This window comes from Cryptotermes secundus, unplaced genomic scaffold, assembly GCF_002891405.2.
Source record: "Cryptotermes secundus unplaced genomic scaffold, Csec_1.0 scaffold214, whole genome shotgun sequence".
Taxonomy (NCBI): domain Eukaryota; kingdom Metazoa; phylum Arthropoda; class Insecta; order Blattodea; family Kalotermitidae; genus Cryptotermes; species Cryptotermes secundus.
Window position 1 is genome coordinate 387,322 of NW_019743149.1, and position 24,029 is coordinate 411,350.

Here is a 24,029-nt window from a genome sequence, read left to right on the forward strand (position 1 = left end):
GAGGCCAGGGACCATTTCAGAACCCAGAGGAAGGGGAACATCAGCCATTGGAAGCCACTATGAAGCAATGGCTAGTGAAGACTGAGAAGACTCTATGTGTGCCTTAGTTACAGCAATCGTTGGAGTGTGTAACTGAGTGAGACTGTTGTAGTTATTTGTAGTTACAAATGTTAAGTGTCCTATAACTCTGATTACAAATCAGAACCTATCTATAGTCACACTCAAAACATGTGACAATAAATTAACAATTTAGCAAGCTGCCACTTTCCAGAAGCCTGGTTTTGCATTTCTTTTCAATTGAAACAACATAATGACTAGCAAATATTATAACACTGCCCTGATTATATTAAATCACATAAACATGGTATTATTTGGGAATCTGACCAGCTAACCTGCAGTGGGTGGGGTGAAGTGGCATAGTTAGTGTTCCCAGCTGGACTGTTGCTGTTACTTGAGTGGCTGTTACTGCTGCTGTTGTTGTTGTTATTGTTATTGTTGTTGTTTTCATAGTTTGCATAGTCAGAACGAAGCAGGTTCTCACTCTGCATCTTGCCCTTGAGACAGGTGATGTAACGGTTGCAAAAATCTTTGCATAGCTCCTGTACCTTCTCCAGTTCCAGCAAGTGGATCCGCAAAACCTGAATTGCTTTTATCATCTGCAACACAAGCAGTTGCACTTATAGCATCTATATGGGTGATCACCCTTAGATGAAATCTGCTTCACAAAATCCTGAAATGAATATTTCATTACCTCATTACAATTTTAATTTTGTGAAGACTCCTACATTGGTAAATATTTAACAACATAAACATGCAGATGGAGAAGGAAACAAAGAAACACTATGAATACTGCAACTCCTGCTGTAACAGCCTCAGGAAACTTCGTAAGGCCATTCAACGGAAGCGACCAGGACTCCTCACCAAAGGCGTGTTGCTCTTACATGGCAACGCACGTCCCCATACAGCCAACAAGAGAAATGAGACGCTGCGAAATTTCAAGTGGGAAGTCCTCGAGCATCCTCCATATAAACCTGACCTTGCTCCAAGCGACTTCCATTTGTTCAGTCCTCTTATACATCATCTTTCGGCCCTCTTAAACATCATCTTTCGGCTGAACATTTTCCCGACAATGAAGCTGTAGAAAGGGAAGTCACCACATGGTTCTAACAGCAGCCCAAAAAATGTTATGCTGCTGGTTTTCAGGGGCTTGTGAAACGATGGGACAAGTGCCTCAATTTACAGGGAGATTATGTTGAGAAATAAAAGCATTTTTCAAAACAGTACTCTTATTTGTTTAAGTTCTATATCCATTTGTAACTTACTTATTGACTTACCCTCACACTTAATGCATGTAGCTTATGCTAGGAAGGTGCCTAGTATAAATATTGTAGCATGTAGAGCCATTACTATGTGACCACCATGATAGGGACGGGCAGATATAACAGACCCATTTCTGGGCAATGGCTCAGTAAACACATTCCCAGACCAATGAATCGAGAATCGACACACGATAATGGAGGCATGACGTTACAAGCAAGGGACATGGTTAGATCTTAGTCAGCAGTCAGTTCTGTAAGGAGGTCTGTGAAGAGCTGACTTGAGCATGGAGGCAGAAGAATAGTCACTGTTGGTGCTGCTACCACAAAACGTCTAGTAACAGACTGAAAACACTAGACTGTGTCCTCTAGTAAACTGTATAGTGTGGAAATAGTGACAGTGTTACATTCATCTGTAGTTACAACCTGTATGTTGTCAATAAATCTATTCACCAATCGAAACCCCACCTATAATAACACACATATGTATATGTGACAATATTATCTGTAACACTGGCCATTCTGATTCACAACTTTCTCAGATTCCTCAGGATAATATTGAATAGTCCTTTGAAGCAGACTATGAGTAACTTCTCCCCCAGTTTTTCCACCCACTTACCAACCCATCCACTTCTGGGTCGTTCACAAGGAAGGGTTTCCTGTCCCGTTCTTGATGCTGCACAAATGCTTGGATATCCATGTTAAAGCTCTCGGAGTTTGGACACTCCGCAGACTGTGTTGCCTGCTCACATCTTTCGAACAACAATGCCAGCAACGGGAACAGCGGATGTCTGCATAAAACAACAAAGACAGTTCTAAGTCTGGATTGATAAAAGCATAGTTTCCAAAGTCACATTTTAGAGATATATATTTCAACAACAGAACATCTTCATACCCATTTACAATATATACACATGTAACCAACAGAAAGGTGTACTAACAGTGCATGCATGTGTGTTACGAACTTTGCATGATCACGATTTTTTAAAAGTCTGCTCAAATGGACCCATTTCTGCATCACCTTATCATGTATACATACCCCTGCATATAATGTAACAGATGCTTTCCAGTCCCTTCCTGCATGAATTAAGTTCAGAGGCACCATTACAAATTCAAAATTAAGGAATTACACTTCTAACTTGAGAGTTAAACTATGCTAGTACCAAGACAGAGTAACAAAGACAGTTGGAAGTTCCCAAGTTTTCACAGCTGTGACTGCTCAGATTGTGGTCTCCTGGATTGTGACATTATACAGTACTGTAAGTGGATACCAGTGTTTCAGAGGAACTTGATGCTTCCATCTTCTGGGCTGAAGTGACTGACAAGTGAGGTGACAAGGAATGTGGTTACTCAAAACTGACAGGGGAGGAGGTTTAAAGTCACTGTTTGTGCCAAAAGAAATGGTGCAGTAGAACTGTCAAGAAACTGCCCTTTCACAGCAGCAGCAAGGTGACAAGGATAGCAGTCATTTGGAACTATGGGAGGGGAAACAAGGTTCAGCACTGTCCAGGAGAATGAGAACAGTGAGCTGGTAGTGTCAGAAACAGTCCTGTCATATAGGGAGGACAAGACTGCATTGTCCTAGGAGGAACATTCTTCCATTCCTTCAAGGAAGGCACTCATTTAAAGCTTCAAGGGCAGGAAAATGTGACCCCCCCCCCTTCCTAGCACAAGAGACTCTCAATCTCATGCTATGAAAGGCAAGTTCTCATAATTTCATCTCACTGTTCCCACTGGCCTGAACTGGGGTTAATCACCTTTCCAAATCCCACTGTAATAAGTGACTATCATTGATATTACCTTGCCATTACCACAAAAGGGCAGTTTCTCAAAAACCCATTGCTCATTCTTATGGGCTTGTAAAGGGCCTCCCCCCCCCCCCAGTTCTGAGTAATCATATTTCCAGTCACCCTGCTGCCTACGAAACCTGGCTGCACCCTCACTCAATCACTTTTACCCTGAAGATGGTGGAACCATGCTCCTCCATAATGTTATCCTCCTCAAATACTACAGAGGCACAACCTATAAAACCATAAGCTGAACAAATGCAACACCATAAATGTCTGAATGATGCTACAAACATATTACTGGAACAGAACGTTTAATATTTCATTGCTTATATTATGACCATCGACATAACAAGTAATATGGGAATACTTTCAATAAAGACAGAACAGCAACATGTCTAACAAAGAAGTGAAATGGATACATGGACACAGGACCACTAAAGGTAAAAGTGAATGTTTCAAGCAATGTCCAATCTTACTTATACACAGATCTCTTGTCAGCCTCAAACTGTGCCTGGTCTGGAGGGCCAAACCCTGTGCCCTGGTCATTTGATCCGGTAGTCATTGCCACTCCACCTCCAGCTTCTGTCTGCTCATAACCTGGGGTCACCATGGTGCTGCCCTCTTGCATGTCCCACCAACAATCAGGCTCCCATCTGTTGACATAAAAGTCAGCAAGCATAAAAAATGCAAAACAACTGTGATTAGAAAAATCAAAAAGTATAAGCAAAATATTGAACAATCAGTCCTCTTAAATGAATGCAGAATAACCACGATTAGATGAATAATTGTGTCCAATAAAATATTAGAACATCATATGCTTAAACCAAACGTGTAACAATCTGTATACATAAACGTTCAGTAACTACGAACAGTACTCTCACATTTTTTAGGGGTGTGAGTATAGACAGGGTTTGGATTGGATATTCTGTTTACTGACCACTTTAACATATAACATGCAACTACAATTAATTGCAACACTATCACTAAACTCCACACTTTACAAATCATTAGGACACACTAATTTTCATATCAATATTATACAGTTTCTTAAGATTCTTTATTATATTAATATTTTCTGTGAGAGGGATATTGATGTGGAGATATTTTATGTTTCATTTTTAATTTTGTGATGTCTTCTGCAAGTTCTATTAGATTTCTAACATTACACTCATTCCTCAGTTGTGTAAGTTCTTTATCTTTTTAGTGAGGAATTTTTCTATCTTATATGACAGTTCTACTATGTTTTAATTACTGGTCTAAAGCAATGGTTCTCAACCTCTGTGAAACCGTGGCCCAGGAAATTCTTTTTTCTATTAGATGAGAGCCCGGTATACCTGATGCCAGGGCATGGTAATAGGTGGAGGCCCGGTGGTCCCAATAGCCTGCAAAATCTGATTTTGGCTTTTAAGTTTGGTGCCTCTGGGCTCATTTGTAGAATCTATTTTTTTTTGTAAAGTTTTTGGTTTATTAGAAGAATTATATTTTGTTCTTAAACCGTTTCTGAATTATTTGTGCTGGACCATGTTGAATGTGTTTATGTGGGTATCAGTAATGAACTATTTCATTTTCCTGTTTAGGTCGTTATTGTCTAATATTACAATTGTTCTCCCTTTATCCACTTCTATTGTTGTTAGTTTGTTTTGAGTGATCTTATGTTTAATTTATTTAAGTATTCTCTGTTGCTGTTACTGAAGACTTTGTGGTATGTCATATTTACAAATTATTTTTTTTATGCTTTTGGCTGTTATACTTGTACAGTAAAACTTGGTTATAGCAACATCGGTTTCTGCGACACCTTGTCTATTGCGTCAAATATTCAATGGTATGAACTAATTCCTCATAAGGCAACTGTTTTTATACCTTGCTTAGTACGACATGCACAAATGCATCAACCTCATATGTAACGTCATTTTCATTCCTGAATTTCTCTGATATGGACACTGAACGTAATTTAGAAAGTGTGTACTGTATTGGGCAAGTAACAGGAAACAGATGAAGATAACTGATTACTGTACTCGTATCTAGGTACAGTAAGGCACAACAATTGATGTAATCTACTGTAATTTGGTGAGTAGGCCTACCTTTAATATACAGTATTAGTGCGGTGTGTATTGTCAGTGAAAAGCGCTGTAATATGTCTTTAATATTACACATTTGGGCAATTCCACGTTAATGTTACGTTAGTCTGTACTTAACTACGTATTTCACTAAAAAATGCAACATTTTAACTTGGTTTCTGGTAGATTTTTACGTGACTAACATAAGGCTACTGTGGAAGTGCCCATTTCGGTTACAACGACATTCGTTTATAACGACACTATTTTTAGGTCCCTTTCATGACGTTATAACCAAGTTCTACTGTATATCTAATTGCATCTTGCTAATTCATGTCTATTGTCTTATTGCATTCTTAACTTCCTATATTAAATTCCTGACACTGTTACATCAGTGGAGTCTTCCAACATTTCTGTTGTCATATGTCAAGGATGGCTTCAAAAAAAATAAAATAAAAGGCTTGAGGTTTGCTATGATTTTATATCCAAGTGTCCAGACATTTTGGGCAACCACATTTAGCTGATTTCTCTACATAAAAGTGACCTGAATCTCCTAGCAAACTGGCTTTCTTTTTAACTTGGAAAGCTGTGTCATCATTAAGGACCATCTCAAAAATATCACAGCTTAGTTCCCATTGTACCCGATTTTGGGGTTGGAGGAGTAGCAACACCACTGAATGCATGGTCATGAAAAATTAGTAAAATATAAAAATCTGTTATTTTCATTTATTTAAATGGAAGCCTATCTTGATATGTAAGCAGGATGTTCCTACAAAATTTCGGTGAACTTCTGCTTTATTTCCTTGCGTCATATCGCTGAACATGGTACTCTTCAAAAACCAAGAGATGATCAAAACTGTTCCTTCCTATTCTATTTCGTGACAATAAACAATTATGTTATGGATGTAAATAAAAAAAATTAAAAGAAATTAACCACTTAACAATGTATTCTGAATTTTGTATTCAGCAAAACATACTTAAACGTCATTTAAAAATCATCCTCTATACCTGACAGGTCCTGTGAGACCTAGGAGAAAGGACAAGACAGATTCAGTAATGCGTGACTGGTTGATTGTTTTACCGAATACTTTCATTCCTTCAAGTGCAGAAGTTACATAAGGTTCAGTAAGAAGGGGACTACTGAAGTTAACCATCCTTGCATTTGTTTCCGACCGGTACTGGAAACGGATGTACCTATACATATTGAGGGATACATCAACCTGTTAGTTGAGATCCGGAAAATGTTTCAAACAGGTACGCCCTTTCAACTAGCCGCAGCTAGAGGATACGCACCAATGTCCATGGGGGGCAAGCGGTAGCGTAGTTGGTTGAAGCACTATACTACAGGCCGGAAAGTCGCGGGTTCGATTTCCGATCAGGTAACTGGAATTTTTCAATTTACTTAATCCTACCTGACGCAACGTGGCCCCGGGGTCGACTCAGCCTCTAACAAAAATGAGTATCTTCCTGGGGGTAAAGGGCGGCCGGCGGGTAAGGCTGACAATCTCACCGTCATTTGCGAGCCGACTGTCTAGAAAATGTGGGAGCCTCGACGTCCTACAACCCTATGGGCCTTCACTTTCCTTTACCTTACCTTTTACCAATGTTTATGACTTGGAAAGATGTCAGGCTAAACAATATCCATGAAGTTGCACAGACCTGATGTCATGTTGCTTTTCAAACGCGCTTCGCTCTGGGCCGCCCGCTTCTGTCATTATGCATCTGCTTTTTGTCTTTGTCTCCTGATCGATAGAACTAAACTCATTGAACAAACTCAGGCAAATATCTTCGCATCCAACTCACGAGATGTCGCCCGTCTTGTTGTTATGGAAGGTATTTGACTGCAGGGCCCTTTTTGTATCATATCGATGACTGTGTGACCATTCCGCAACGATTCAATGAGGCGACACGATTCCTTTGATTCTCCTGATAATCTCACGAAGAATATCTCATTCGTTTTAATGAAGGAACCGGCAGATAACCAATTGCACGAAAAGAGCATAGCCTTTAGAAAAGAAACAGATTCTGAGAAAAATATTGGTTATAAGTCGCTTACTGCCCTACAGGAACTTACTAAATGTCCAAAGGAAAATGTCAGCAACATTTCATAAGGCCTGGGAGAAAAGTTGACGAGCTCAATGGAATATTAAATATTCACATACAATTGAGAATATACATTCCGCAACAGGAGTACTATCCTCTGGGATGTGACGCCGTGTGGTCTGATACAAATTTACCGAGGTTAGGGAGGAACGTATTGCATTCATCTTCAGGGTCGAAGAGTAAGTCGAGCGATCGCGCGCAAGGCAACATGACATAAGCAGCGTAAAATAAAGTACTCTGCTGACTGTTCGACTTACTCTTCGACACTGACGATGGAGGCACTAAGTTCCTCCGAAACGTCTGTATACTTCTATCAGACTACACGATGTTACATCTCAGAATACAGCAGTTTTTATGCTCACTGTCGTGAGAACATCAAATCTCATATATTTCATGTGTTCGAATTAGAAAAAAGAAACTGTTACGTCATTTCAACAGGATTCATATTCGTATCACTCACTCAAACTCACTCGTGGAGCTGAGCCCCGCTTGTGAAGCCACCAGTATAGTTTTAAAAAATCCCCCATCTACTGGACCCACTGAACATATTTTAATATCGTGCAAAAACTGGAACTGCCGATCACAGTGGCCGGGCGGTCTGGGGCAAGAAATGTCTTAGTCCACTCGAACACTGAGATCGTGGGATCGAATCCACACTCAAAGCATGTGATGTTTGCGTTTATTATGTTCGTGTTGTCCTGTGTAGGTAGCGGCCTTAAGATGGGCTGATCCCCCGTCCAAGGAGTCCTGCCGACTGTCTGAAGTGAGATGAAGCGTTTCACGGATGCCCTATTCTCCAAGTGCGAGCAACCTTTGTTCGTTTGGGTACATTATTACAATTATCTTCTTCTACCTGCTTCCTTTTTCTGTACTCTCTCGTATATGCAGCACAATTATTACCAGCGGACATCTTATCAGTGCGTGACGTCATACGCTGTCAGCTTGCCTATAATAATGCGTCATACACTAAACAGAGCAGTTCAATTGGTGTTATTTGTTACAAACAAATGGTCATAACCCCTAAACCGTAAGCGATGGACCAAAACGGATTACATTTTTTAGAAGCTCGCGTTTATTAACTTATTTCACTCTCAATATGTCCTGATCCATGTCTAACGGTTTCGCCGTGGCAGGCGGTTAAAAGTCTGTAAAATTAGGAAAATTCTTATATGTTTTGGGTAATCGTTTAAATAATGTCGCTCGCTGGCATCATCAACTAAACTACAGAGCAATGAGACCAACTCTATAACTTGCAATAAGTTCAGAGTTGTTTTGCAATAACCTAACTTCTGGAACCACTGTAACTTCTGTAGCATCAGCAACACTGTACTTTCATATCATGTGGTTTGATGTCTGACAACATGGGGGTCTCGAGGAAATAATATAAACGGAAAGTAAGTCATACGAAACGCTCCTAACCCTACAGACGCTCCCGCTATTCCCCCGTTCATGTTTTGCAACGCGGGGGTGATTTCATCCCTTAAACCTGCGCTTGGTGAGACGTGACCCGCCTGGCAATGTAGGATTACTGCATCAGAGAGGCTAATCAAGTTACTCGCTGCTGGGCTTATGGACCAGACACGACGAAAGATGCTATGAATTATGAATTAGGCAGAAAGCATGTAGAGAGCATGCGGAGTGACTGTGTCAACTGGATGGAATTGAAGCAAACCGCGAGAAATCACGCAACCTGCATATCTTGCATAGACAGTGTATCATCCATTGTTCAAACGAGAAACTGCAGAATGCCAGGAGAACTTAACAAGAACCTGCATATCTTGCACGTAGACATGTGCCTTCTAGTGTTTACGCTAGAAACTGCAGAATGCCAGGAGAACTTAACAAGAACCTGCATAGCTTGCACGTAGACATGTGCCTTCTAGTGTTTACGCTACAAACTGCAGAATGCCAGGAGAACTTAACAAGAACCTGCATAGCTTGCACGTAGACATGTGCCTTCTAGTGTTTACGCTACAAACTGCAGAATGCCAGGAGAACTTAACAAGAACCTGCATATCTTGCACGTAGACATGTGCCTTCTAGCGTTTACGCTAGAAACTGCAGTATGCCAGGAGAACACACCAGAGTAAGCGTACCTTGCAGATATTGGCAGTACGAGGTCCACTGTTTACGCAAAAAACTGCAGAGAACCATTACAACATACGGCAGCCTACATATGTACATATCTTGCATACAGACGGTGTAGTTTTTTTTGGTGGGGTGAGACTGAATCCACTTGGTACGCCGTCCACTAACTGGACTACTGTACCAGCCCCGGATAATGGATGATGAGTGCGGAGCAGTCGGTGGAATGAGAACTGGCAGGTGAAACCGAAGTACTTGGAGAAAACCTGCCCCAGTGACACTTTGTCCACCACAAATCCCACATGACCTAACCTGAATTCGAACCCAGGCCGCCGCGATGGGAAGCCGGCGACTAACCGCCTGAGCTATGGCACGGTCTACAGACAGTGTAACTTCTAATGTTTACGTGAAGGTCCACAGAAAACCATGAGAACATGTATAACAACAGCCCGAATATCTTGCACACGGACATGTGCAGTTCAGTGTGTACCTGATGGACCACATATGCCCAGGAGTACATCTATAAAGGACAGTAAGCAAATCTTGCAAACTGCACGAGTAACAGGCACTGCCGAATGGAAGGACTGAAGAATGCCACGATAAAACGCGTGACAGGGAAGTGGTAACGTCACAGAAAATGTACATTTTTCGTACCGGCCATTACTGACGAGAGACATTGATGAAAGGGAAAGTATCCTGCGATCTGATGGCCGTCTGGAAACACTTTCTTTCTGTTCTTTTTAACTTATTTCCTGCATACAATACGCGACTTCAAGGTCGAACCAAAGCAAGCGCCCATATTTTCTTTTAAAGTACGTTTCCTCTTATCAATGTAGCAGACTTCCTGAGAAGGTAATGAAATTCTCCACCTTTTATTGAATTCGAAGATTACTTAAGGATATACCGCAGTTCGTATCCTCAGCCAGACAGTCCACACCACATCCTCTCGCCCCCTGTCCGATACTGTCCAATTTTCTCCACCCACTTATTAGACACACACTCATACGTCCAAAAATTTCTAGAGTCAGTAAAATTTTCCTACTAAGCTGGTTTTCAACTAATTTTGCGCAATGCACACAGTGTGTCATCTTACAATATTGCGACATTCTGCTATAATCTCTACTCGGCCATTATATTCATATTCTTGCTTCCACCTTACAAAAAAAAAATGGTAAAATTATCCTTGTAACAGACCGTGGAGGCCCATAGGATTGTGAGACGTCGAGGCTCCCATATTTTCTAGGCAATCGGCTCACAGGTGGCGGTGAGGATGTCAGCCTTACGCGCCGGCCGCCCTTTACCCAAAGGAAGATTCCTAGTATTCATTTATGTTAGGGGCTGAGTAGACCATAGGGCCATAGTGCGGCTGGAAAAGTTAAGTCAATTAAAAAAAAAATCAATGACCTCATCGAGAATCGAAACCACGACCTTTCAGCTTGTAGCACAGTGCTGCAAGCAACTAGGCTACCACATGCCCTTCCCTTTGCTTCTATCTTAGTTTTCATAATTGTTTCGAAGGCTTCAGAAATACGGCTTAATTCTGTTTGGCACGTTATCAAAAGCCACCAACCGATCTCCCATCCCGCAAGTTGGCTCATGCGGTACAGCCCCTGCCCTGCATTCAGGGGGTGTCAATTTCCATTCTTGGCCGGGACCAGAGTATACGTACGTTTTCTGTTGTTTCCCAGATCCTTCCATGCAAATTCCGGGATACATCAAATTACGCTACGAGCGTTATTCCATATCCTTTCCGATTCCTTACTCACAACATCCTACCGTTCAACGCTACAGTCAAGAGTTACTAAACAGCATCGTTAATTGCTCTACAAATAAGAAGTTTCACACTATTCTTTATACACAAGCATATACTAGCCACCGGCCTTCAAGATGTAGCCTTCGCTGAGCTGACCAACCTACTTCTTTGACTCCTGATTGCTTGAATAAACCAACATACACGTAGTTACCTTCGTCTACTTTCGTACCTCAGTCTTTTTGGTGCACGATTTGTTCTGCCGAAACACATTTGTGAAGCGTTTAACATACTTCCTCTTGTGAACTTTAACAACTCTACCGTGTTCCATACATCTTATTTTCAATGACCTTATGCTCCACGTATACTTGTCACAATTTACACGCGTCAGTTTATATATTCCACGTATTTTCACATCAACTGTCTTCGGGTTTGCTTTAATAACTTTGTACTGTAGACCTACTATTGACCGACTGCTAAACTGCTGTTGGTCCTCGCCAGCACAGTGATTCGTGGTTGCGACTCCTAAGAGACTCATGACCATATTTTACTCGCTGACGGCTATGGAAGCCTTCAGACCCTTAGACCCACCATCAGTTCCAAGAAGCCACTTTTATACCTCCGGTCTTAAATAATTTCGTAATCTTTCTGACACGTGACAAGTTTACATATTTGCTTATTTACGCTTCTTCTTTAATTTCTAACTTCATTTTGTTCATTTCTTAATACTTTTTTCTGTTAAAGAAACAATTAAAAATATAATTTTCGTTAATATTCAGTATCTGTTCATTGTTATATCCATCGTTCTTACCCATGTTTAATCAAAAATGTCGTTGGGACTAATTTCATTTTATCATTCTCTTTTTTATAATGTTGATTTGGAAACGTCCGTAACGGGGGGGGGGGACACTACAGTGTCTTTTTATCCTACACGGTGATTCAAAATCCAAAATCCTGTGGAAAATTGTATGAAGTTGATCAGATAATTGGAAGCAGAAAACGCAAATAAACTGTCATCCAATTCGTCACCGTCTTAGGATCATGACGCTTCAATGTATATCCGTGTGGTGAAGCTCCTGCTCAACTCATCTGTGTTCCACATCACATCCGATGGCAAAGAGGTGACAACCGCGGAACCTGATGGCACGATTTAATAACGCTGAGTGGGACGATGGGAAATTGGGATACGGCTTTTGTTATGGAATTACAAGAGCTGCATCGAGGAAATATCTAGATCGGAGTCAAGTCAACACGCATGTCTTTGCGACGGTGCATCTATTCTATGCGAAAATGCGCATACATGACCCCACAACATGTTGACTGCGGAAGACGAAATGTGGAAAATGAAAACGAAACTGACTATGATAAGGAACAGGTCTCTCTCATGCTGCAGTTTGGTGTAAACTGCATGAGGAAAATTTCTACCCATTACATGCAGAAAATATACACGGGCAACTGCCACCAGATAATCTTCGCCTCCATTTCTGTCGATAGCTTCTATATAAAACTGTGGATGGACCTGATTTTTGGGCCGTGTATTGTGGATCGATGAGGAAACATTCGTAAGAAATGGAGTAAAAATATTTCCACAGCCTACACGCATTTGCACTGGAGAACCCTCATGTTACTCCATGCTCTTCATTTCAACAAAGATTTACCATCAACATCTGGGGCGAGATCGTAGACGGTTACTTAACCGAACCATAAGTAAAGTAAAGTAAAGGTATCCCTGGAGGCCCATAGGGTTGTGAGATGTTGAGGTTCCCACATTTTCTAGACAGTCGGTTCATAGATAGCGGCAAGGTTGTCGGCCCTATGCGCCGGCCGCCCTTTACCCCCCAAGAATATTCCAAGAATATTTCTGGTACTCATTTCTGTTAGAGGCTGAGTTGACCCCAGGCCCATAGTGCGGCTGGAAGGATTAGGTCAATTGAAAAAAATCCAATGACCTCATCGGGACTTGAACCCGCAACCTTCTGGCTTGTAGCACAGTGCATCAACCAACTATGCTACCGCGTGCTCCTAACCGAACCATACGTAATACTAAATTATCTCCGCGGAATCCTGTGCGCTGACTTCCTTGAAAGAACATTTTTCCCTTAATTGAATGATGTAACCCTTAACGTTTGCGAGTGAATGTGGTTTCAGCACGACGGCGCCCCTTCCCACTTTTATGCCAAATGCTTTATTAACTGAACAACCAGTTCCAGACGCAAGACTGGCCGTTCGCCCGATCGTCTGGCTTCCACGTTCTCCTGGCCTCAACACATTTCATTGCTCTTATCAGTAGGCGTAAAGGAAAAGGCTTCGGGTACGGATGTATAAGGCGACAACCTGATCAATGGCATCCTGGTGGCTATGATATATCTTATGGGCTAACCTAGACAACAGGTTCGTGCCGGGAAATCCATTCAACGTCACTCTAAGGCGTGTTTAGAGCTGGAAAAAATAGCTCTAAGCACTTCCTGTGGACAAATCACAGAACCTCTTGCGAATCCCCATTATACGATCAAATATTCGCGTTAAAGGTAACGTAAAATTCACATTAATCTTCGAATCTTTGCTTCTAATTCGTTGTAATTAAAGGCAATAAACTGACATTTAAAAATAAATAACCGAACATATACATGAAGAGGAAATTACTTTATTTTCTTAATGAATGGAGAAGAGCAGTAACTCTATAAAAGTAATTAATGGAATAACAATTTGTTTCAATTTTCAGCTTCAAATCTTGCCCCCAGTAACTCTTAAAAATTGACGAAAGGGCTCCGAATTGCCCATATATGTTTGATTAACCTTTGCTTAAAATTTGTAAGAAGATCAGTGTTACTTTTCCTGAAACTGGGTGTATCGTTGTTAATCTCCGCTTCTTTGTTCACAGAACCAATGCTTGCGCAGAAAGTAATTCTGATTACGGGCAAGGTAAAAAGGCAACGTTATCCCTATGCTTAACTGAGCACCACACCACGAAGACGCATGTGGGAGTAAAGGTACAGCTCTATGCACACTTCACCTCGGCAACAGATGGAGGAGAGTAATCAGCTTTAGGCCCACCGATTTGCTTCTGGGGAAAGAGTCCCCGGGTACCCGTTGGATGGACGGGTCCCAAAGCCGGTATGGACGCTGCTGAGAAGAGAAAAAATCTCTTGCTCCTGGTAGGAATGAAGCTCCACTTCCTCGATCGTCCAGCCTGTAGCCTATTGTTTCCAACAGCACTTTCACTTGCGTTTTAGCGCCTTCATGAAAAGTTGAAAAATGCACCTGCCTGCTTCGCCATGTCTCGGTCCACATGTAACCTGAGAACCGCCGACCGGATTTTCGTGATTTTTTTTTTTACTGGGGGCTTCTATTAAGATTTGTGATTACACTCCGTTTCTGATCAAAATGGAACAGCAATGGACACTACGTTGCGACCTACACGCGTCTTTGCTCGAACCTCGAACACAACTTCCTGAATATTTATCGGAACAAAAGTGTTTAGAATGAAAGATGCAGCGACAAGCGAAATGTGTCTGATGCCGAGTACACATCCCCACACATCTAACGGGTTTCGAGATGAAGAAAAGGGTGTGAATATGCCAGAATGTTACATTTAATATCGGGCTCCTTTGACTATCAATGTTATTTTCTTATACTAATTCCGCTCCTTTGAATTCATTCTGGTATTAACATACAGGTACTTGGTGTTCAATGTTATTAGTGAGTTGCGGCCGGTCACGGTAGCCGAGCGGTCTAAGGCATGCACTGTCTTCGCTCGCTCGGAAGCCGGGATCGTGGCTTCGAATCCCACTCAGGGCATGGATGTTTGTGTGCGTTTTTCTGTGTTTGTCTGCAGGTAGAGGCCTTGCGACGAGCTGATCACTCGCCCAAGGAGTCATACCGTATGTGTAAGATCTAGAAAAACCGAAGTGAACGGAGTTCATGGAGGTAGGCCTACGCTCACTGGGGCTGTAGTTCCAAAGAAAAATAATTAGTGAGTTGCGGACGGGGTTTGGATTGATGAATCGATTTACTGGATACTCACAAGTCGTAACTACTTTTCATTAAAACACTCTCAAGGTTACTCTAACTATAACCCGTTGTAACTACGAACAATTACGTATAACACTCTAAAGATTACGGTAACTGTAACACATAAAATAAAGTCTTCAACGTCTGCTTGCTTGGTAACACGACGAATCTTGAAGAGTTTGTAGTCCCTCGAATTCTAATTCTGGATTCTGTATCTCGACCAGAGCTAACTTTATGAGAACCGGACATAGAACACAAAATACAACAGTTCATTCCTCTGTTATTCGCCCTTTCCATGAAAACGTATGTTAATTCGTTGTTGCGGGAACAATGTTTACCTAGCCGTTGTCTAGCAAAAGACGTCTCTGTTGTGCTTTTCTGACTGTGCACTTCCGGCTTTCAGGCGTCATGTCACAATATCATGGGTGAGTTCTATTTAAAATTAAACTGAACTGGGTGTTCATTCTTTAGACTTCCGTGTAAGTTCCAATGCATTCTAGAACCAATGTTGCTAATCTCTGTGTTGGATTTCTGTGCTATTTATTACTGAGAGTATCGACACTGTAGGTTACAGTTTAACGTACTGACCCCTTTGGATCTATCTGCATTGCACTGTTTTGTGTTGAGTTTCTATTAACAATTTAAATGCTGAGTTTCTTTTGAGTTAATTTAAAATGGAAACTTATATAAGGATTTATATGTATGCCTACAACATAACCTAACTTAATCTAACCTAATCAAACTTCATTTAACTTAACCTAATTCAATCTTTCGTTACCTAACCTTGTTTAACGGTGCTCCGTCAGCTTAAGATACTATAGATTTCATCAGCCGGGCTCCTTAAAGTCTTTGTGTGTGTGTGTGTGTGTGTAAAGACTCGTTTTAACATCAACATATTTTAAGTTTTTATTAATATTTATTATGATTTGACAAATATTACCATATAACTTCCTCAGAATACCCTCCCCCCCCCAAAAAAGAACTAGTCGCGTTCCCACACTTTGGAAACCTCTGGCCTAATACAAGTTAACCTAATCCAACCTAATCTATCTAACCTAACGTAACTCAACCTAATTTAACCATATGTGTGAAGAGGTACAGGCCTAGTCTGCTGCAAGGAAACAGCTTCTTGCGTTTCTTGTGTTAGTCCTGCTTTGGCGTGTCAAAGAGAAACAGAATGACTATATAAATAAACGGGTTAAATCGACGAGTACGAATAAAAATATATGTACCGAAATTACGTATTCCATCAGTAACGTGCAACGGAGAGGTTTTGTGGGGAACGAGCCTCTGAACCAAAAATCCTGAGTGATATCCAGGTAGGCTGCACGAATCAGGTTCTACACATTTTCGCAGTCTATATTTTTAAATAAAATTATTCAACATTTAACTTCAATTGATTCAGATTAATTCTATATTTTCAAATCAAACTCTACGTAGCATCTCCAATAAATAGCATAAGCTTACTGAAAACAAACGATTACCATTCGTTCACTTCTGATTTTAAGCAAGCTTTAGTCAGGTATTATTACGGGGAATTACGAAATAATTTCAATACAAGGACACAATCAAATTGTGCGGACGTAGCATTGTTATTGTACTCGACGTCTCGCTACTCATCACTGTTACAACCCGACCTCCTGTCAAGTTATGACTTACAATAACCAATAAGGAGGCTGGTCTAGTGATAAACTTCTTGACTGAAATTCGGGAGATCCTCGTTCGAAACCTGGTCAGGACATTGGATATCCTGATTTTTTCACTGTTTCTGTCAGCCCCCAAAGGCCAACGCTGGGAGAGTAATTCGAGTACGCAACGATCGCTTACTTCCAAATCATTTCCCATTCGTCTATCATTCTACCAATCAACGTTAAAATGTCTAGCAACTGACAGCATCGTAAACTAAACCACACTCACACACACACACACACACACAATACGCCGCAAAAGCATTGCGGGAGAAGAGCCAGACAAACCGAAGATTATTCTATTTTTATATGCATGAAAACATCAAAATTCACTCCCCTGAGCCAGAATGGCAGCCAAGGAGAGAAACATCCCTTACTTACTTACTTACTCATGGAGCTGAGCCCTTCTGGAGGAGCCGCCAATTCTGCAGCTACTCAAGAATTTCCCAGCATTTTATGGAACCCGAAGGTTCATTACCGTGTTCACAAGAGCCCTCAACTGGTCCCTATCCTGAGCCAGATCAATCCAATCCATACCATCCCATCCTATCTCTCTAAGATCCATTCTAATATTGTCCACCCACCTACGCCTTGGTCTTTCCTGTGGTCTCTTTCCTTTTGGCTTTCCCACCAATATCCTATACGCATTCCTCGTCTCTCCCATTCGTGCTACATTACCTGTCCACCTCATCCTCCTTGACTTGATCATTCTAATTATACTTGGAGAAGATTACAAGTTATGAAGCTCCTCATTATGCAGTTTTCTCCAACCTCCTGCCACTTCATCTCTCTTCGGTCCAAATATTCTCCTCAACACCCTGTTCTCAAACACCCTCAGTCTATGTTCCTCCCTTAATGTCAGAGACAAAGTTTCACACCCATACAGAACCACAGGCAAAATTATAGTTTTGTATATTCTAATTTTTATGTTTTTGGAGAGAAGACGAGAAGACAAAAGGTTCTGAACTGAATGGTAGCAAGCATTACCCGAGTTCAATTTCCTCTTAATTTCCTCCTGAATCAGGTTTCGATCTGTTATCGTTGTTCCCAAATGTGCCACATTTTCAAAACATCTGTTCCCCATCTTTATGTCATGATTTTGTCCTGCATTTTAGTGGCGAAGTGAATCAAATTTATACAATTTCCAATAGGAGCGAAACAAACATAAAAATGATAAGTTCGACAGAAGCAGGAATGTGTAACGCGACTTCTGCAGTATGTGAGAAATAAGATTCAACGGTTGTGGCCGATTTATGTCGGGATCGATGGCGCGCAAGACACCTGCTACTGGAGGAAGACGCCGCAATTATTGCGTTTTGGGGGGGACGAGTGGCGCGCCACGTGCTCGTAATGGCGCTGTTCCACCGGATAAAGAGCGCTCCCAGACTCACCCGGAGTTTTCCGGGCTCAAGTCGATTTGTACTAAATTTCACCACACAAAAGAAGAGTAAGTTACATATGTACATTACTTCAAACGTTCTGTACAGACGTAACGATATCCATCCGTGACGAAGAGCACTATCATCTGATATGTGACGCCGCATAGTCTGGCATGTTTATCGACATCTTAGAGTAACTTGCTGTTTCCATTTTCAGGGTCGAAATGCCAGTCAAGCAAGGAAGTAGTGTGCTGTTTGCTTGTTTGGCTCCGGCAGACATTTACAGGAAACATATTAACTGAAATCTGAAGTTCTAATAGAGGCAATAAATATGATGAGTATTCGGAAAGTAATATGCGGTGAGCTGTTGACAAAACAATGAGGAAAAATTGTATTACATACAAAAATGCAACTTCCTCACGTAGTCACCGCCGGAATTGAGGAACTTGTATCGGGGAGTAGGTTTGGTATGCCTGTAACAAAGAAGTCTACCGCCTGTGAGCTCAGCCACGTTTTGACATCTTCAATCAACTCCTCATTATTGCTGAAGCGCTGTGATCCCAAACAGTTCTTCAGGTAGGTACGCAGGTGGTAGTCACTCGGAGCGAAATCATTCCTGCTGAATGCTCCAACAATGCTTCAGTGCAAGGAGCTGTATGCAGATGCGCATCTGAATGAAGGGGCACTACACTGGATATCAGCATTTGATGGATTCTGTTCTCAATGACCCTAAGCAGTTTTTGCAATACACATCTAACGTTATTGTAGTCCCTTGTTGAATGAGATGCATCATCGGCACTCCTTTCCTGTTCCAAAAAGTTACCATCAGCTTTCTGGCAGACGACAATCTTTTAGGCTTTTTTCGGTTTATTTTGTGAATGCGTGTGCATCAAATGCTTTGACTGATCTTTGGTTTCAACATTCACAAACTAAAGCCACGATTCGTCACATGTTACTCGTACGATGTGAGTGAGAAATTCATCGTCACCTTTGTTGTATCGCTCTAAAAAAAGTCAAAGCCGAAACCATTCTTTGCGTTTCGTGCGCACTCGTGAGCATTTTCGGAACCCATTTTGCACAAAACTTGTGATAGCCTTGCATAACTATGATAATCTCGTAAAGAACATTGGAAATTCACATGAAAGTTCTGAAATTGTGAAGCCTCGTCTTTTACAAATTTTTTGGTCAACACTTTGAACAGATCGTCACTCACTACAGATGTCCGACCATTTCGCTCTTCATCGTGAACATCTGTTCGCCCATCTGTGAACATTCTACACCATTGTCTTATAATTCCTTCACTCGTTACGTTTTGGCCATAAACCGCGTATAATTCACAATGAATTTCCGCAGCACTCATGCTTTTAGCGTGAAGAAAGCGGATAACAGCACGAATTTCGCAGCTGTGGGATATCAATTTCAGGACACATCAGCAATCGCTCTGCAGAGACAAGAACAAACACTAGGGAACCAGTTATGTGATGGTTTACAAGTCAGCAAGTCATGTGATTCTAACTCGCATGCGCGAATCTCACCCGCTCCTACATTAGTTGTCTAAAAAAGCGGAGGTTACTTTCCGAATATCCTTCGTATTGCAGTATTATACTGCAGCATCACACTGTGTGCAAGATAATGTTTATTATTATTATTCAGTCGACACAATTCTGGTATGAATACACCATACATTTGCATCTGCTACATGTTTCGGCCTATTGCAGCCATCATCAGGTACATACAGCTTTTACAATCATCTTCCTATGCGCTATGTTGTTTATGTAATGCCCTTATGTTATAAAATGTATTAGATACTAAAATTTGTATTTTTAAAAATATTAAAATATTCTAATCAAAATGAATTACGTGGTAAAAGTGTATATATATTTCTCTCCTTTTACTTTTGATGTGTCCTTTTTGTTTTGCGTTGCTAGATATGGACATTACATAAACATACCTGTACAACACACTCCCAATGTGTAAATAATGGCCAGTGTAGCCAGTATAACAGAAAAAAAAAGCATGAATGTAAAAGCTCTATGCGCCTGATGCTTGCCGCAATAGGCCGAACATGTATTACATGCAAATGCTTGGTGTGTTCATACCAGAATTGTATCGGTTGAATAATGATACGTATTCTAACCGTGACGAGTGGGATGTCTCACCGCGCATTTTGGTAGACACGTAACTCTGTGTAAGATTTGAGGCTTTCACGTCGGTGACTATGAAGAAAGCAGTCTTCTGGGATTTGGCACCGTGTATATGTGGTGTTAACCGACGTTTCGGAGAAACGTATCGCCTCCATCTTCAGGGTAGAAGGAAAAATATAAGAAATATAAGAAATGCACTTTGCTTTTACCGGTTCTCACGGTCTCTTCGCTTGCGGATTTCTACCCTGAAGATGGAGGCGATACGTTCCTCCGAAACGTCGGTTAACACCACATATACACGGTGCCAAATCCCAGAAGACTGCTTTCTTCACGTAATTCTGTGTTGGAGAAACCTGCTGCCCTATCTTCATGGTATAATCAGGTGGAAAAGAAAGGGTCACTGATATTAGGAGGACCTACCAAAGTACATATTCAGGAAAAAATAATCTTCACCAAATTCATGAGGGACCACCTATGCTGCGTCCCTTCCCAACACTGAAAGTTGGCTCCGCCCGTCTCTAATCATTCCTTTACTTGAACTTGGCCACTGTTTGTAACGAATCACTGGTCGAATATTGCGATGCAGGTTAACATTTCTGTTTATGTATCCGAATGGCGAAATTTCACTTGCTCTCTGAACTGTCTTTCTTGAAGTCCCTGACACTGTAACTGACAAGAGCACACAGCTAATGCTGCAAGATTTCTTAATTTCGAACCTACATGAAAGATTTAGAATACATATTGTGTTGGACATTTTCCACTGTCTGCCGTCTGGGGATATATGCAGCTCTTAGGAAACTGCATCCGTTTCTGTCACCAGGTGGGGGGGGGGCAGAGGATTCTACTCAGCTTAACAAGTCCAGTAATCGGGACCAACAGAGTAGGACCCCGCCCCCCTTTCACCTATTGGTGGAATCAGATACAATTTCCGAAACACTGTCTGTGTATACCCCAGACCCTTGGGGGTTCCCAGGATTTTCTTTTCAAAGCAGGGCAGCCAGAAAACGTTCTTACAAACTTACGTTTATGCCGTTTAACAATATTTTTATTAACGGACCTAGAGTATTCAAGATAAATGAATATTTCTTCTTCTTCCTCCTCTTCTGTCTTGACGGATTAGGTGTCCCAATTCTAAATAAATTCCGAAATCTGAATTTTACAGTTGGCAGGCCGCTAGCTACACAGGACAACACTAATAGAATAAACGCAGACATTCATGCTTCAAGTGGGAAGAACGTTCTACGACAAAATAATTTTCATTTTCGGTATTACTTCATAAATTTGTGATTTTTAAATTTTGATTTTTTAAATCCAGATGGGGGACAGGCCTGGCTTGCCCCCTCTGCCGACGCCCATGCCCTGGAAACAGACAATGTCCAACATAATATTCATATAATTAATCAACCACGGTCACAACCCTTTTGATAATCACTCGATGAAAGTACACGGTGTGTCCAGGATCCGTTACAACTCACTTTTTTAAATTTTGCCCTGCAATACCATTTGTTGGCGCGTTGTGGCAATAAGATTCTTGAAGTTTCAGCTGTGGCTGTCTATAATTTCAAAGCGCAAGCATCGCTGCATCATGTGTTTTGACCTTGAATGTAACAGTACTGTTCTGAGGCTCGTCGGAAAATGGGGGTTGAACAGAGTCAACATCAAATTTTGTTTGAAGTTAGGCAAAACAGCCGGAGAAGCGTACGAAATGATGAAAAGTGTATACGGAAGTGACTGTTTGAGTCGCTCGAACATTTTTCGATGGTATGCTGTATTTCGTGACGGCAGGGAGGCCACTGAAGACGCTCCACGTGCATCAAAGCCGAGAACAAGTCGCACTGAAGAAAATGTGAAAAAAAGTGACCGAAATGCTTGCATCAGACAGATGTGTTTCTGCAACACTCATCGAGGAACTTTTGGGAATACCAAAAAGTACAGTGCATCAAATTTTGACCGAGGATTTGGGCAAACGGAAGGTCTGTGTGCCGTCTGTACAGCACGCGCCGTCAGGCGATGAAAAAACATGCCAGAGAGGAACACTGCAAAGACATGTTATGGTCGGCCCAAAGTGATACAAAATTTATAAAATCGATTGTTACTGGTGACGAGACATGATGTGATATGATATGAGCCTCTCACAAAGCGGCAGAGTGCAGCGTGGTTGAGCCCAAAGAAGCCGAAACCAAAGAAAGTGCGCATGCAAAAGAGTCGAGTAAAGACACTGCTAACAGTTTTCTTAGATTCCAAAGGAATCATTCATAAGGAATTTCTGCCAGAAGGTCGAACAGTGAATTCTGATTATTATATCGGAGTCCTCAATCGTTTGTGGGCGAGAATTCTTCGAATTCGACCTGAATATCGAGAGCAAGGTTCCTGGTCGCTCCCCCACGACAATGCCCCACCCCACAAATTGAAGATCGTGCGCGATTTTTTGGCCAGAAAAGGGATCACAGTCCTTGATCATCTCCGTATTCGCCAGATTTGGCTCCAGCAGATTTATGGTTGTTCCCAAAAGTTAAGTTGGCGATGAAAGGTGACCGTCACGACACCATATAGGACATCCAAAGGGAATGTACCGCAGTTTTAAATGCGTTTCCACAAAAGGAGTACAGTGACTGTTTTCTAAAACTTTTCAATCTATTGATTCAGAAGGAGACTATTTTGAAAGAAAAGAGTAAATTTTGAAAATAATTCAAGTCTTGTACTTTTAATGAACACAGTCCTAACAGAATCTGGACACACTGTGTATTCTTAAGCAGAGAACCACAGATGGGGTACACGCGGTATCGTAGTTGGTTGAGGCACTGTGCTACAAGCCAGAAGGGCGCGGGTTCAAGTCCCGATGAGGTCACTGGATTATTTTCAATTGACCTAATCCTTCCAGCCGCACTATGGCCCTGGGGTCAACTCAGCTTCTAACATAAATGAGTACCAGGAATATTCTTGGGGGTAAAGGGCGGCCTGCGCGTAGGGCTCACAACCTTGCCGTCATCTATGAGCCGACTGTCTGGAAAATGTGGGAACCTCAACATCTCACAACCCTATGGGCCTTCACGGCCTGTTACAGGAATACCTTTACTTACTTTTTTTTTACTTACCCCAGAAGGGGGGGAACAATAGTAAAAAGGGATCGACGCCCCTCAAGTTGTCCCTTCACTACAAGTTAATCAGACCACTTCAAAGTTAGAACGTCCGGTCCAATCATTAAATTTCCTGTTTTAGTTGAGGACGTAGTGAATGGAATATTGACTTGAAATGGAATCGATAAGCAGATGTCAAGGACTGAAAACATGTGACAGGCACGGTGCTCCCTCAAAACAAGTTAGGACAACACACAGAGTTTTCATGAGGAAACCTTTACGTGAAATAACTAAGGGGCGAGAGGGATGATTAAACTAGACATTGATTGTGGCGTTGTAGACTTGAATGGCCTGATACGGAATTCGGTCCAATGGCGGACTTTTGTAACGGCTGCAAAATAACTTGGACACTCCAAATAGTAAGTCTCATCACAAAACTACGTTTGACTGTAACACAGCTGTTTACTTCTGGTTGTTTATCTTCGTGGCCTACCACGCTAAGGTGTACCGTGTATGATGTACATGACAAGATCCGTTAAATTAAACTTCTATCATTACTTATTTAATGAACTTCTGTAACTTTCAAGTGACACATCTATACGAATATTCTCTTCTACCGTGAAGATGGTGGT

At 41.5% G+C, this 24,029-nt stretch overlaps 1 protein-coding gene across 7 annotated transcripts in view; it reads right to left on the minus strand.

Annotated features, from left to right (window-relative positions):
* Positions 1-24,029, minus strand: part of LOC111873792 (homeobox protein PKNOX2) — a 46,762-nt gene that overhangs the window by 17,983 nt on the left and 4,750 nt on the right. For 5 of the 7 annotated variants that reach the window (XM_023868769.2, XM_023868767.2, XM_023868766.2 and 2 more), the window contains 3 exons: positions 3,583-3,759; positions 1,936-2,107; positions 393-656 (listed from right to left, as the gene is read on the minus strand). In XM_023868769.2, coding sequence (XP_023724537.1) covers positions 393-656; positions 1,936-2,107; positions 3,583-3,734 — 588 coding nt within the window. In that variant the 5' untranslated portion in view covers positions 3,735-3,759. Of the gene's footprint in view, positions 1-392; positions 657-1,935; positions 2,108-3,582; positions 3,760-6,754; positions 6,955-24,029 lie in introns of those variants that run through there. The other 2 variants (XM_023868763.2, XM_023868768.2) reach the window with 2 other exon arrangements.